The 12,812-nt window shown below is 35.7% G+C and overlaps 1 protein-coding gene across 1 annotated transcript in view; it reads right to left on the reverse strand.

The window, feature by feature from the left end:
* Window positions 1-693: 693 nt before the first annotated feature.
* The window catches only part of LOC144454144 (protein piccolo-like), a 108,392-nt gene continuing 96,273 nt past the window's right edge, over window positions 694-12,812 (reverse strand). The window contains exons 4-6 of the mRNA XM_020984463.2: window positions 12,040-12,174; window positions 11,262-11,407; window positions 694-5,645 (exon numbers count right to left, since the gene is read on the reverse strand). Of these exons, the coding sequence (XP_020840122.2) occupies window positions 5,505-5,645; window positions 11,262-11,407; window positions 12,040-12,174 (422 nt within the window). The 3' untranslated portion in view covers window positions 694-5,504. The remainder of the gene's footprint in view (window positions 5,646-11,261; window positions 11,408-12,039; window positions 12,175-12,812) is intronic.

A 12,812-nucleotide genomic window follows, 5' to 3' on the forward strand; every position in this document is an offset into this window, starting at 1 on the left:
ACAGTGTGTAATAAAGAGTATTCCTATATACATTCAGAAGTGCATCATCTGCCAGTGATCAAAGGATCTCTAGAATGTGTTTCTGAAATTTTATTAGATGATGCCTGAGAAGTATGATGAATATTAAGGAAATCAAGAATGAAAATGTTCATGAAACCAGGACTTAAAAACTTAAAATGTTTCCTTACCAGAAACTTTTTATTTAAAGTTGAGAAAGTTGGATAATGATATGAAATATTTGAAATAATTTTTGCTGTGTCTATGAAAGGTCATATTACACATATTTATCAAAGGATCACAGACCTGGAGCTTGAAGAATCTTCAGAGACCATTTTGTCCAGCCTCTTTCTTTTGCACGTGAAGAAACAGATGCAAGAAAGCTGAGACACTTGTCAAAGCCACATAGCTTGTAAGCCTCTGAGGTAGGATTTGAACCTAGATTAACCATGTAGAGCAGGTTCCCCACCTCTGGTCTAGGTTTTGGTCATAGTAGCCACTCTGAAAATGAGGTCAGTGAATGAATAGGTGAAAGAAAAATAAGACTGCAAGACCATGTAGGTTATAAGCATTAAAGGTAGAATTTGAACCCAAGATAACTAAACAGGGCTGTAGGCTTCAGAGCTGCCCTTTCTCTATTGTACCAATCTTAAAATAGGTTTTCATTTAGTGTGTCAATAATACGTAACAATAGAGTTGATGTTTTCGGTATTTATTTGTTGGACTGGGGGAGCAGCCTTTATATAACACAACTTGCATTAATTCTCAAGATACAACCTGTATACAACCACAAAACCATGACATGGATTTTTACATAGAGTGGAAACTGAGACAGATTTATAAGCATTGTCTTTGTACAATTCTCATACATTTTTATTTCAATTTATACAACTTTTAGAACAAGGCTTTTTGATGTTTTTGTTGTTTTTTTCCAGAGAGATCTCAGAAGTAAAATTTAAAAAAGGAAAAGAAGATATCAAATCACCACCACTGCATGCAACATTCAATTTAGAAACATGACATTTTTTTCAAGGATAATTTTTTTTAAATTTTAAAAATTTTTTTGGACAGCTGGAATGCTGTATACTTTTTTATTATAAGATATTAGCACACACACTATTCATCATGGTAGCACCTGAGCACATCACTGAACAGATATACAGACACAGTCAAATAATATTCACATTCACATGCTGAATGCTGGGTGAAATTAATAGTCCAAACTTGTCTGTTTTACAAAACGTATAGTTATATACAGTGTAACAAATTAAGAAACTGCTCTCTCAAGACCTAATATTATTTAAGGATTTTTAAATGATTTTGAGTTCCCCAGGTAACTTTTTTTTTTAACGAATAAAATGTAACATACAGAAAACATTAAAATGTATACTCTAACTTAGAGAGATTATCCATTTTACTCATTCACTCTAGTCTTTTAGCAAAGGCAGTCAATCATTTGAAAGAAACAACTGGATCGTCTGATTTGTATGCATTGAACATTCTCTCTCCTTTTCATTTCAGTTCGAAGTTCAGTCACATAGTTTCAATTCACTTCTGTTAGGCATAGGTGTATATACATGTATAGATATAGTTGGCAGAATTTGGGATAATAGACACTGTAGCAATGAAAATAAGTCCTTTAAAATATTAAGTATGATTTAAATAATAAAAAAATACTATAAACATCTTTATGATATCTTCATGAAACTAAACATTGATCAAATAATTTCTATTAAATTGGGCACGATAGCTTTTTTTATAGTATAGATGCTTACTTACTACTCTCATCACGCCCACTCCCACCATCACTCCTATAGTAAGAATCCATATCAGCTGGTTACCAGCTACATTACTCCCACAAAATGACCATTTCAAGATGTGTATGTGTGATCTACAAAACTTACTTCACTTATGTCTTGAAATATGGATTTGATAAGTTAGTTTGATTAAAAAATATGGGTAATATTAAGAAGCAGGCCCTATATCCCTTTATTCTGCTCCTGGATCCTGTCTCCTTAAACTGTGAAATGGCAAATAAGTAGATATTCTTAGTAATGTCCTGCTTCTATCCCCATCCATATTTGTGAAGACTACATTATGAAGCCTTGTCTTTTGTAAACACTCACACTGTGCTTTTGCTCAGATTTCAGCATGTTTTCATTGCACCAGATCTTAAACCAAGGAACCACCTCATTATTTGATGATTCAGTGAATTTGTGGGAAAAATCAAAATTCCTTTGAAGAACTTGAAAGATGTACTTATTCAGGCAAATGTTGTAGAAGTATATTAGTTAGATTAATAAAAATCGGTTAATCAGAGATCACAAGCTCTGTAGTAACTAAGAAGCCAGTGGAGGAATAATTAAGTAGAATTGGAAAAACATGCTGTGATATATACAAAAAAGTAAAAATACCAATAGCCCTGTTTTAAATTTTAAAATGAAATTGTTCTGTTTTATGAAGGGTTGTTAACATCATTCAGAAGAAATGCATTCACATATTAATCAGTGTTGCATAGAATAATTCCAGAACCTAAGGATTTTGGTCAGCTGCAACTTTGGCACTCTTTGGAAGCATCTTACACCCTCTGAATGGGTACTGGTGCACACCCATACAAGATGAGGCCTGTCACTGAATGTACTCAATGACTTAATTGCTACTAGTCTCCAGGAACTGATAGGCCACCCAGAATGAAAATAATTTTAATACACTTGATCAGGTCAGGATGAAGGGACATCCCTTTGCTTGATAATCTTTACTGTTTTGTTGGTCTAAGGGAGATTGGATTCTGAAGCCAAATGACTGGTCATCTTGTATTCATGAGAACCAAGCATTAAAGATGATTGGATTATACCAGTGATTAAGAGAGAGTGCCAAAGTTAACCAGTGTCCTATTAGACAGTTTATCTTTAAGGGCAACTAGCAGTGACATTTTGTGTCAGATGAAAAGCTTATTGGGCTACTTTTCCCAAATAAAGAATGCTGATTATAGTCTCCCATATCACAGTAACTCCTGCCGGAAATTTCCATAGCAACCACCAGCAGGACTTGCTGTCACCAAAAAAATAAAATTCTTGCAAGATCAAAATTGTCAGTGGTTTGATCTTCCAAATGCTCTCATCTTATCCCTATTTCAATGGTAACTAAAAGTAGAGTTTGTTTTTTTTTTTTTGTGGGCTGGAAGGTGGAGGGATTTTATTGGATGGAGATGATATGACAACCTACCAAATAGGGCTGGAGGACAACTGGAGATAAAATCCTTATTCTATCAATGCAAATAAGGTGTGTTGCAATGAATGGTTTCTAGTTATTTTGATGGTCCATGCAGGATCAAGACCTCTAGTTAACACTAACTACAGACAAAACTAAATCTGAAATATGTATTCATATGAGAGAACTATACTACTTCCTCTCCCCAGAGGAATATTTAGTCTGGATTACAGCAGCGGTTTTAAAGCAACAAATTTAGACTGAGTTGCTTAGCCCTTAAATTTTGTTTTAGGGACAAAGTGAGAGTGGAATAAGATTTAAGAATAGAGTAGTTCATTTGGCTTCAACTTTGCATATCCTATTTGTATATATTTTCGTTTTACTCCCTCACTTTTTTTTTCCAAATGGATAAAGGAAAAATAATACTTTCGGAAAAGTATTTTCCAGGTTATATGTAAAATGAAATTTGGAGCTGACTTGTTTCCCCTTCTTTTTATCCAATGTGAAGGTGGTTATTTGGGGGAAGAAGGCTTTTATTCCTTCTTGGATTGAGAGACTCAACATGTTTGATAACTCTTATTCCTTACATTTGAATAGTGCTTTATATTGTGCAAAGTGCTTTACATATATGACCTACTTTTATCCTCACAACAACCCTGTGAGGTAGGAAGGGAAGATAATAAGATCCCAATTTTATAGATGACATGGGCACACAAAGAAGTTTAGTGACTTGCTGAAGATTAGACAGGGAATCATTGGCAGAGCTGAGACTAAAACCCAGGTTTCCTGAGTTCTAGTACTAGACCATTTTCCACTAGGGTATACTGCCACCCTTGTGAGTTTCTCATCAATAATTTTTATTGCATGGTGAATACATCCTCATTTCAATATCTTAGATTTGGACTGTTTTGTTCAATATTTAAAGAAATGAATTATCATATTCTGGTGTCAACATCCTTACTCGGACAGAATAAAATTTTTAAACTTGGTGTTTTCAATAGTCACACTATACAGTCTCCCAAGTTTCCCATTATGAATTTGACTAAGATGAAGTGTGAGGGGGTGAGGGAGGGAAGGTGTTGGGGAGCAGAAGCACAATGAAAAGGTGGGCCTAAGGTGTAAGGATTTTCATGCTATATACATATATAGTTAAAGAAAGATTTAATTACATAAGAGCTCATCCCAATTTAATTAACCACTACAAAGAGACTAATATAAAATTTATTTGAGGGAAATATCTTTGTCTCCTAATACATCACTCAATAGAAATTAAATCTATAGGATAATGAATTTATTTGCAGTTCCACAAAGAATAGGCTTTCATGCTTCCTAGTTCATACAAGACAAGTTAAATCTATGTCCTTTGGTACATATAGCCTGTATCATTCAGATAGTCTTCTCCAGAGGCTAAATTATGGGAAAATAAAGAATCTTTTACATTTTTATGATAGGTCCCTGGGATTATTTTGGTTTTGAGTCAAAAATTCTTCCCTGCCAAGTCACTTATGTCTGGTCTTCCAGGATAGCAGCTTCATTTGTACAATAAATGGCATTTACCTTTTTTGTATTCCACTTAAGTTCTACCCTGGGTTATCTTCAGTATATATCATGTTAACCTATACCAAAAATGTGCTTTCATCATATGGGTTTCAAGGATGGTACTTTACACCATGAAATCCCCTTTGAGCTTGTGCTCCAAGGCATATTTTTTTTTAATTCGGAAAAAATAAAATCCACATCTCTGCCATAACTGCAAACAAATCAGGATGAATCAATCCTGCAGTCTTACCATAGTGAATAATCAGAGAGCCTAAGGTGCAGAGGAACTAGTTTTACACTTTTAAAAAGTGAGATTTATGAAGTCAGTCCTTTGCTTTCACCTTAGATGCTTTTGCATAAAAAAAGAACAAAACACATCATTTTGTTACGTTGCAAACCATATTGATCTTTGAACCACCACTTCCAGCTTCAGCAGAGCTCCAAGTAATTCCATCTGCCTTTAGCACTCAACTTCTTTCACAGTTGCCCTTGGCAACCATGAGAAGTCCAATATCAACAAGCCCTCTTTTCTTTAAATCGTGCATCCTCTTATTTGGGATCCCAGAGCTTGTTGCTGACTTTATCAACAGCAAGTTTACAAGGTTGCAGGCCCATCATCTGATCTTCCCACTTGTCTTTTTTTTTTCTCCACCTCTGAAAGCCTAACTAAACACAATAGTATCAATCCATGGAATTGATTTGATGCTCTTTATAGAAGATAATGGTCTGTAAGGTTCTGAAGCCTAAGCAGACTCTCTTCAGTGTGTTTGAGTAGGACTGACCAAGAGCTTGTGCCAGTTTACTATTCTTTTCCTTAAATCCACTTTGTCAAGCCAGATATAAGCTTCACCAATCAGTGTCTTTTTCATAAACTTCCCTCCATTGGAGACAAGCAAAATCTAGAAGACAAAACCAGTCAAATTTACTTTATCTCATTCTTTAGCATTCATGTCAATTCAGTAAATAATTTAGCACTTACTATAAGCAAGTCATTTTAAAGACTTTTTTTTCTCACTGTGGGAGAAAAATGCAAAGAAGTAAAGGGGGCAGGGAAGAATTAACAATGACTAAGAAATCCTCAGAATACTTTCATGCTATAAATGAACTTTAATATTTCTTAATATTTCTTGAACCAAACTGTACATCCTTGAGGTTCTGACCATTCCAAACATGAAATCTGTATGCTTAGATTAAAACTGATGTATTAAAACCAATGTAGAGGCTACTTTGCCAAATGTTTTGGTCCCAGATCATGCAATCTGAAATCAACTAAAATATTTTAATGCTAGAAGAATGAAGCAGAACCAATTTTGCAAAACTAGATAATGCTATTTGGTATTTTAATCTTCTGGGATTTCACACACACTAATTTAAGCTCTTTGCAGATTTTCTCTTAGTTATCAGCTCCTGCCCCCCAACATAAATCTTACACTCAAATTAAACTATACAGTGAGCATTTCTTACTTATTGGTGCCACTGTATCTCAGCTGAATGTGTAGCATTGGCTTGACATGACCTCCAATGTCCCCATTATCTATCATTATTTTTGTTGTTCAGTCATTTTCAGTCACGTCCAACTCTTTGTGAGCCTGCTTGGGGTTTCTTGATGAAGATGCTGGAGTGCTTTGCATTTTCTTCTCCAATTCATTTTACAAATGAGAGAACTGAGGCAAACAGGGTTATGTGAATTTCCCAGAGTCCCACAGTTAGTAAGCATCTGAGACTGAATTTGAACTCAGGAAGATGAGTCTTCCTGACTCCAGACCTGGTGCTCTATCCTCTGTGCCACCTAGCTGCCTCCTTTATCTATCAAAAACCCACTAATCCTTAAAAGCTCATTGAATACTTATTAACTTCCTAATATTTATAAGACACTGTACTAGGTATTATGAGACTATAGTAAGACTAGGGCTGGGTTACTTTATTTTTCAGTTGGGTCCTGGTATAGGTTTCATCTTTAGCATAATCCTAAGAAGAAAGGGTTGAGGGCAACATCACTCAGTGAGTCATATTTCAACCTTCATGAGAACATAGAAATATTGGGATTGGTTAGAGTTGTAAGGGGCATTGGGGGAGGGGTAACATATCTGGGATCAGATGGAAGAGATGGAGGTAGTTATAAGTATGAAGCAGAGACTTACTTTGAGAATTACCTCTGGATTTGCACCTCAGGGAAGATTGAGTCAAGTAGATCTCAGGACTTCTTTACTGAGGGGTGCTAGGTACTAGTTAAGGTACTAGTTGCTAAATTACTTGCTGTACTAGCTGAAAGATTTGCGTACCCTCATTTCTGAGAGTCGAGAAAAAGTAGATATGGAATCTTGTTATCATGCTTAGATTAAGGAATGATATCCCTTTCCTTCTATAGTAGGAGGCATCTCCCTTATTGACATTTAAAAATTAGACCAGAGGGATCAGTCTTATATTTTATACAAAAAGCTGAGGAGGGAGAGAAGGAAGTAGAGTCTTGGTTTCTCTGTGTTAGGGAAAGGCTGATAGGAGTAACAAAGACATCTTTTCCTTCTTGCCTTTCAAGACCACTTTTAAATATAAGTGGAATAAAACTGTAGTTTGGGTTAAAAGTCACTATGAAAAAAAATTTCTTCCTAACACAGCCAGAATCCCACCAGGCAGAGATTTATTTGGGTGAAATTGGTACCCTGATAGGATTGATGAGGTGGGCTAAGTCATTCACTCTTGAAGTTTAAATTATTTTGGTCAAAAAGTTTATTAAGTATAAATTATTTCTGTTCAAGGGTTGCATTGTAGACTTCTTGGGACTTGGGGTGGGCAGTATATAAAGTTCACAGAGGACACAATCATAGAACTTACAATTCAGTAGGAGAATAAGTTACAAATATGAATAAACTATAATACTAAATGAAAACTAATTGTATTAGAAAGGTACAAATACAGTTCTGTGTGATATCTGAGTGAAACAAGATCACGATCAATCAACTGGTAGATCAGAGAAGACATCCCGGAGGAGGTAGAATTTGATTTGGATTACAAAGGAAAGTTAAGATTTCAATAGGTAAGAGGTGGAGAAAGGGGATTCCAAGAACAAGTAGTCCAATCTGACTGGCAAAAGAATAGATGGAGGGGGAGAGTAATATTTTTGACATCTTGTCACTACAAAGATCCTAAACATAGTGAATTCCCTTCATCAAGCCCATTGGCAAAGTAAAAATCATGATCAAGAGAAATTTTGAACTTGTGCCCTGGCCGAGCTCACCTTAGGACTTATATGTTATGATTTGACAGGAATACTACACTCAAACTCTAAAATATTCAAAAAGGCTGGCAAGGTCAAATTGAACTGATAGTTCTGGGCACAATCTGACTTTTATGTGGCATATGATAATGTTGCATTCAAGGATTTTGAGCAGAATGACTCCATCAGGTCATGCAGTACTTAAGTCTGGCACTGGTGTAAAGGGTAGATTGAAAGGTGCAGGAAGATAATTTAGCAGATTGTAGAGAAACTAGGAGAGAAGCAATGACCTGCTCTTGGGTAGTCACAAGAATAAAGAAGAAAGAATGGAGGTGAGGAGATGTTGCACAACTCTGACAAGACTTAACTGATGTTGGCACTGAAAAACAGTAGTTAAGTCAGAGCATGGTTGTGCAGGAATCATAAGAAGTTTATTTTATACATATTGACTTTGAAATCCCAGCAGGACTTGCCTACAATACATAATAGGTAGTAGTACCTGAGGGCTAGGAGCTCAGGGCTGAATTGATAATAATTATCTTCTTGGAGGTAATAGTTAAACTGTGAGAACGCCCAGGGAAAGAGTGTTGTTGTTTAGTTGTTCAGCCATATCTGACTCTTTGTGACCCCATGGACCATAATACACCAGGCCCTTCTACTTTCTATTATCTCTCAAAGTCCGTCCAAATTCATGTTCATTGTTTCCATGAAACAATCCATCTCATTCTCTGCCATCCCTTTATCCTTTTGCCTTCAATCTTTCCCAACATCAAGGTCTTTTCCCATGAGTTGAGTCTTCTCATTATGTGGCCAAAGTATTTAAGCTTCAGTTTCAATATTTGACCTTCCAGTGAATAGCCTGAATTAATTTCCTTAAGTATTGACTGATTCAATTTTCTTGCTGTCCAAGGGACTCTCAAAAGTCTTCTCCAAGCACCACTATTAGAAAGCATTGATTCTGCAGTGCTCAGCTTTTCTTATAGTCCAATTCCATACACTGCTACGAAAAAAACATAGCTTTGATTATATGGATCAAGGTGACATCCAGATTTGTCATAGTTTTCTTTCCAAGGAGCAAGCATATTTTAATTTCATGACTGAAGTTGCCATCTGTAGGGATCTTTGAGCCCAAGAATATAAAATCTGACACCCCTTCCATTTCTTCTCTCTCTATTTGCCAGGCAGTGATTGGACCAGTTGCCAAGATCTCAGGTTTTTTTTTTTTATGTTAAGCTCCAAGCCAGCTTTTACACTCTCTTCTTTCACCCTCATCAAGAGGCTTATTAATTTTTCACTTTCTGCAGCCAGAGTGGTATCATTTGCATGTCTGAGATTGTTGATGTTTCTCCCAGCACCCTTAATTCCAATTTTTGATTCATCCAGCCTGGCATTTTGCATGATACACTCTGCATATAAGTTAAATAAATAAGATGACAATATACAACCCTGTTGTACTTCTTTTCCAGTTTTAAACCAATCAGCTGTTGCATACTCAGTTCTAACTGTTGTTTCTTGACCCACATACAGGTTCCTCAGGAGACAAGTAAGATGATCTGGTATTTCCATCTCTTTGATGACTTGCCACATCTTGTTGTGATCCACACTGTCAAAGGCCTTAGTGTAGTCAATGAAGCACAAGTCAATGTTTTTTCTGAAACTCCCTTATTTTCTCAACAATCCAGTGAATATTAACAATTTGGTCTTTAGTTCCTCTGCCTCTTTGAAAACCACCTTACTGATCAAGAGCCAGACACCCTTGGAGAACGAATTCAAGTGGGTCTTAGGAAACATTGCCTACAGGCTAGTGGAGGTGACAGAATTCCATTTGAACTATTAAAAACGCCAAAAGACAACGTTGTTGAAGTGCTGCACTAAATATGCCAGCATGTTTGGAAAACTCAATAGTGGCCACTAGATTGTGAAAGATCAGTTTATGTCCTTTTAAGTCCTAAAGAAGGGAAATGCCAAAGAATGTTCATACTACTGAACTACTGTGCTCATTTCACATGCCAGCAAGAGTTATGTTTAAGGAAAGCATATACTTAAAGGCCAAGCATAGTATGTTGGATGGCATTAAATTTAAGAGATGAGAAAGAGGCCGAGGGATTAGCAGAGAGCCCAAAAAGAAACTGTAAGAGAGGTAAGAGAATAACTGAGAATTTGTTGATTTAGAATAAGGAAACATACAGTGAGAAGAAGGATCAAGTGGTCCACATTTTCAAATGTCACAGGGATGTCAAAAAATTTAAAAGATTGAAAAATGATAATTAGTGGAAATGGCACTGATGTCACATTCAGCTTGAAACACTTTCTATTGCCACTAGAAAATTAAAAGACTTCAGTCAAGTTTATGTCTCAAACCTTTGTCTCAAGCAAAGCCTATTTATTATGCTGAAAATAATTGGAAGAGAAATTTGCTTTGATGAAAGGTTTTGAGCAGCTTACCATTAATAACGAGATCAATTTACCAATCAATCAATCAATCAGCATACCTGCCATGTGACAAGCATTGTATTAAATTAAAAACAAAACAAAAACAAAAAACCCTCCAATTTTCAAAAATTTACATTCTGTCAGAGGAGACAACAAATATGCTATAGTGTAACAGGCATGTTATTTCAGGAATTCTTTTGGTTATATAGGTTAGACTCAATGACTCCTGGGGTCCTTTTTGACTCTGAAATTCTGTGATTCTCTGTATAAGTTTATAAAGAATAAATACTAAATAGTATAAAAATGAGATCATGGGATTTTAAATTTAAGACTAGGAAAACCTTTAAGGTATTCTAGTAACTTTTATATGAAACTCAGCTTTTGGGCATGCCTAGTTTTAGCCATCTGAATCCCCAGACATTTGAACCTCCTCTGATTGGCTACACCACCCACATGGTGGGGGCTCCATATTAAGCAACCTGCTCACATGCTAGGTTAAATAAAAATGAAGAAATAAAGGTATGGTGAGAGGATAAATAACTTGCTCAAGGTCTGACAGGCAATACAGGCTCCTGAGAACACATTATTACATTTTCAGTGTGAGCATTATACCTTGGAAATCAGCAAATGCTACAAGTCAGAGTCTGAGTTACTGTTCTGTTGATTGTCAGACTTAAGAAAATGACAGAGAAAATTTTAAAATATATTATACTTTAAAATGTTTCCTGGGCACATTTTTTTTTTCAGAGAGCCAGCCGTGAAATATTTACCAGAACTCAATAGATGTGAAGATATAATAAAACTATTTTTTAAAAAATAAAAGACAAAATCATTAAAAAAAAAAACTAAAGAAATTGTAGAGAATTACCTGAAGAGAATGCCCAGCAGGACTCAGGCTAAACCTAAATGTTTCATTGAATGAAGGCTCTCGATCATGCCTACATACTCTTGTCTTTTTCTTGATCACTCTTTTTTGGGTAGAAATGTTGACCACATACAGCTTCACATACAAATCTGCCAATAAGAATTCAGCTTGTTAGATTTGCTGTCCCATTCAACCAATAATACTAAGGAACATTTTTTTAAAAATAGTACTTTAAGCTGTGCAAATAATTTTCTTATTTGATCTTCACAGTAACCCTAGGAGATAAATAATACTATCACTATTCCTATTTTACTGATAAGGAAACTGAGGTTTGAGAGATTAAAGGATTTGTTCATGGTCACACAACTAGTAAATGTCAGAGGCAATATTTGAACTCCAATCTCTCCCAACTCCCTGTCCAGATTGCTTTCTACTATAATACCTACCGCTACAAACTTTCCATTATCTAATTGAGGAATTAAAATTTTATACTGCATCTTGCCTGAATTCTGCATGAAATCTATAATCTCATTACAATTTACATCAGACAACTTGGGTATTACAGTAAGTTACACCAACTTTCTCAGAAAACAGATTTTTATTTGTGGTATGTATCAGTCTATATGCTTTAAAATATTAATAAATTCAGCAATAGCAATATGTTTGGTTTAAACTCAACTAATTTAAATTTTAACTAAATTTAGTTTTCATTGAGATGTCATATCCAATGTCCTCAAATGTTCTTTTTGATATGTTGACCTGTTTAATATAAAATATATACCTGGTAAATGATCAGGAGATTTAAATTTGTAGGTGATGTTTCTGCACTGAAGGATCTCAACTATTAGCTGTTCTCCATCTGTTTTCATTTCCTTTTTCAGGGCAATCTTGATTTCTCCCATAACTTGCGTTTTAGCTGGAATAGGTAATGCACAAACTTAAAGAAAATGCAATATCTGTCATGAATAGATGCTTGAAATGAATTAGATTACATTGAAGATCACAGTCACACTTTGTTATCAGCAATCGGTAATTCAGTAACTTCTGGAAAACGTGACCATATTTATTTATCATTAATCCTTCTCACAGGAAAGGAATTTTTATACCAGGAAACCCGAGTTATATTTTATTGTCATTTCTTGTAACTGAAGAGTTCCCTAAAATAAGAGGCAAAAATGTATTTCTGGGTATAAAAGTGATATACAGTGAGTTCTGAGCATATGTGCCTTCCAGGTACACCACCGGTGCTTGCCATCACAGTGAAAACTGTCCAGGTCACACACACTTTTCACACTTCTTTCCTTCTTTTTTTTTTGTTAGGCAATAGTGGTAAATGACTTGCCCAGGGTCACACAGCTAGTAATATGTGTCTGAGGCCCGATTTGAACTCAGGTCCCCCTGAATCCGGGCCTGGTGCTGTATCCACTGCAGCACCTAGCTGCCCCCCACACTTCTTTTTGCAGAGGGCTGGGATATGGTGGAGAAACTTTGACAAGAGTTATGGAGGGTACAGTAACTGTTTGGATGAAGGTGGAGAAATTATCACAGACTGCA

Source organism: Phascolarctos cinereus, unplaced genomic scaffold (assembly GCF_003287225.1).
Source record: "Phascolarctos cinereus isolate Bilbo 61053 unplaced genomic scaffold, phaCin_HiC Scaffold_1;HRSCAF=81, whole genome shotgun sequence".
NCBI lineage: Eukaryota > Metazoa > Chordata > Mammalia > Diprotodontia > Phascolarctidae > Phascolarctos > Phascolarctos cinereus.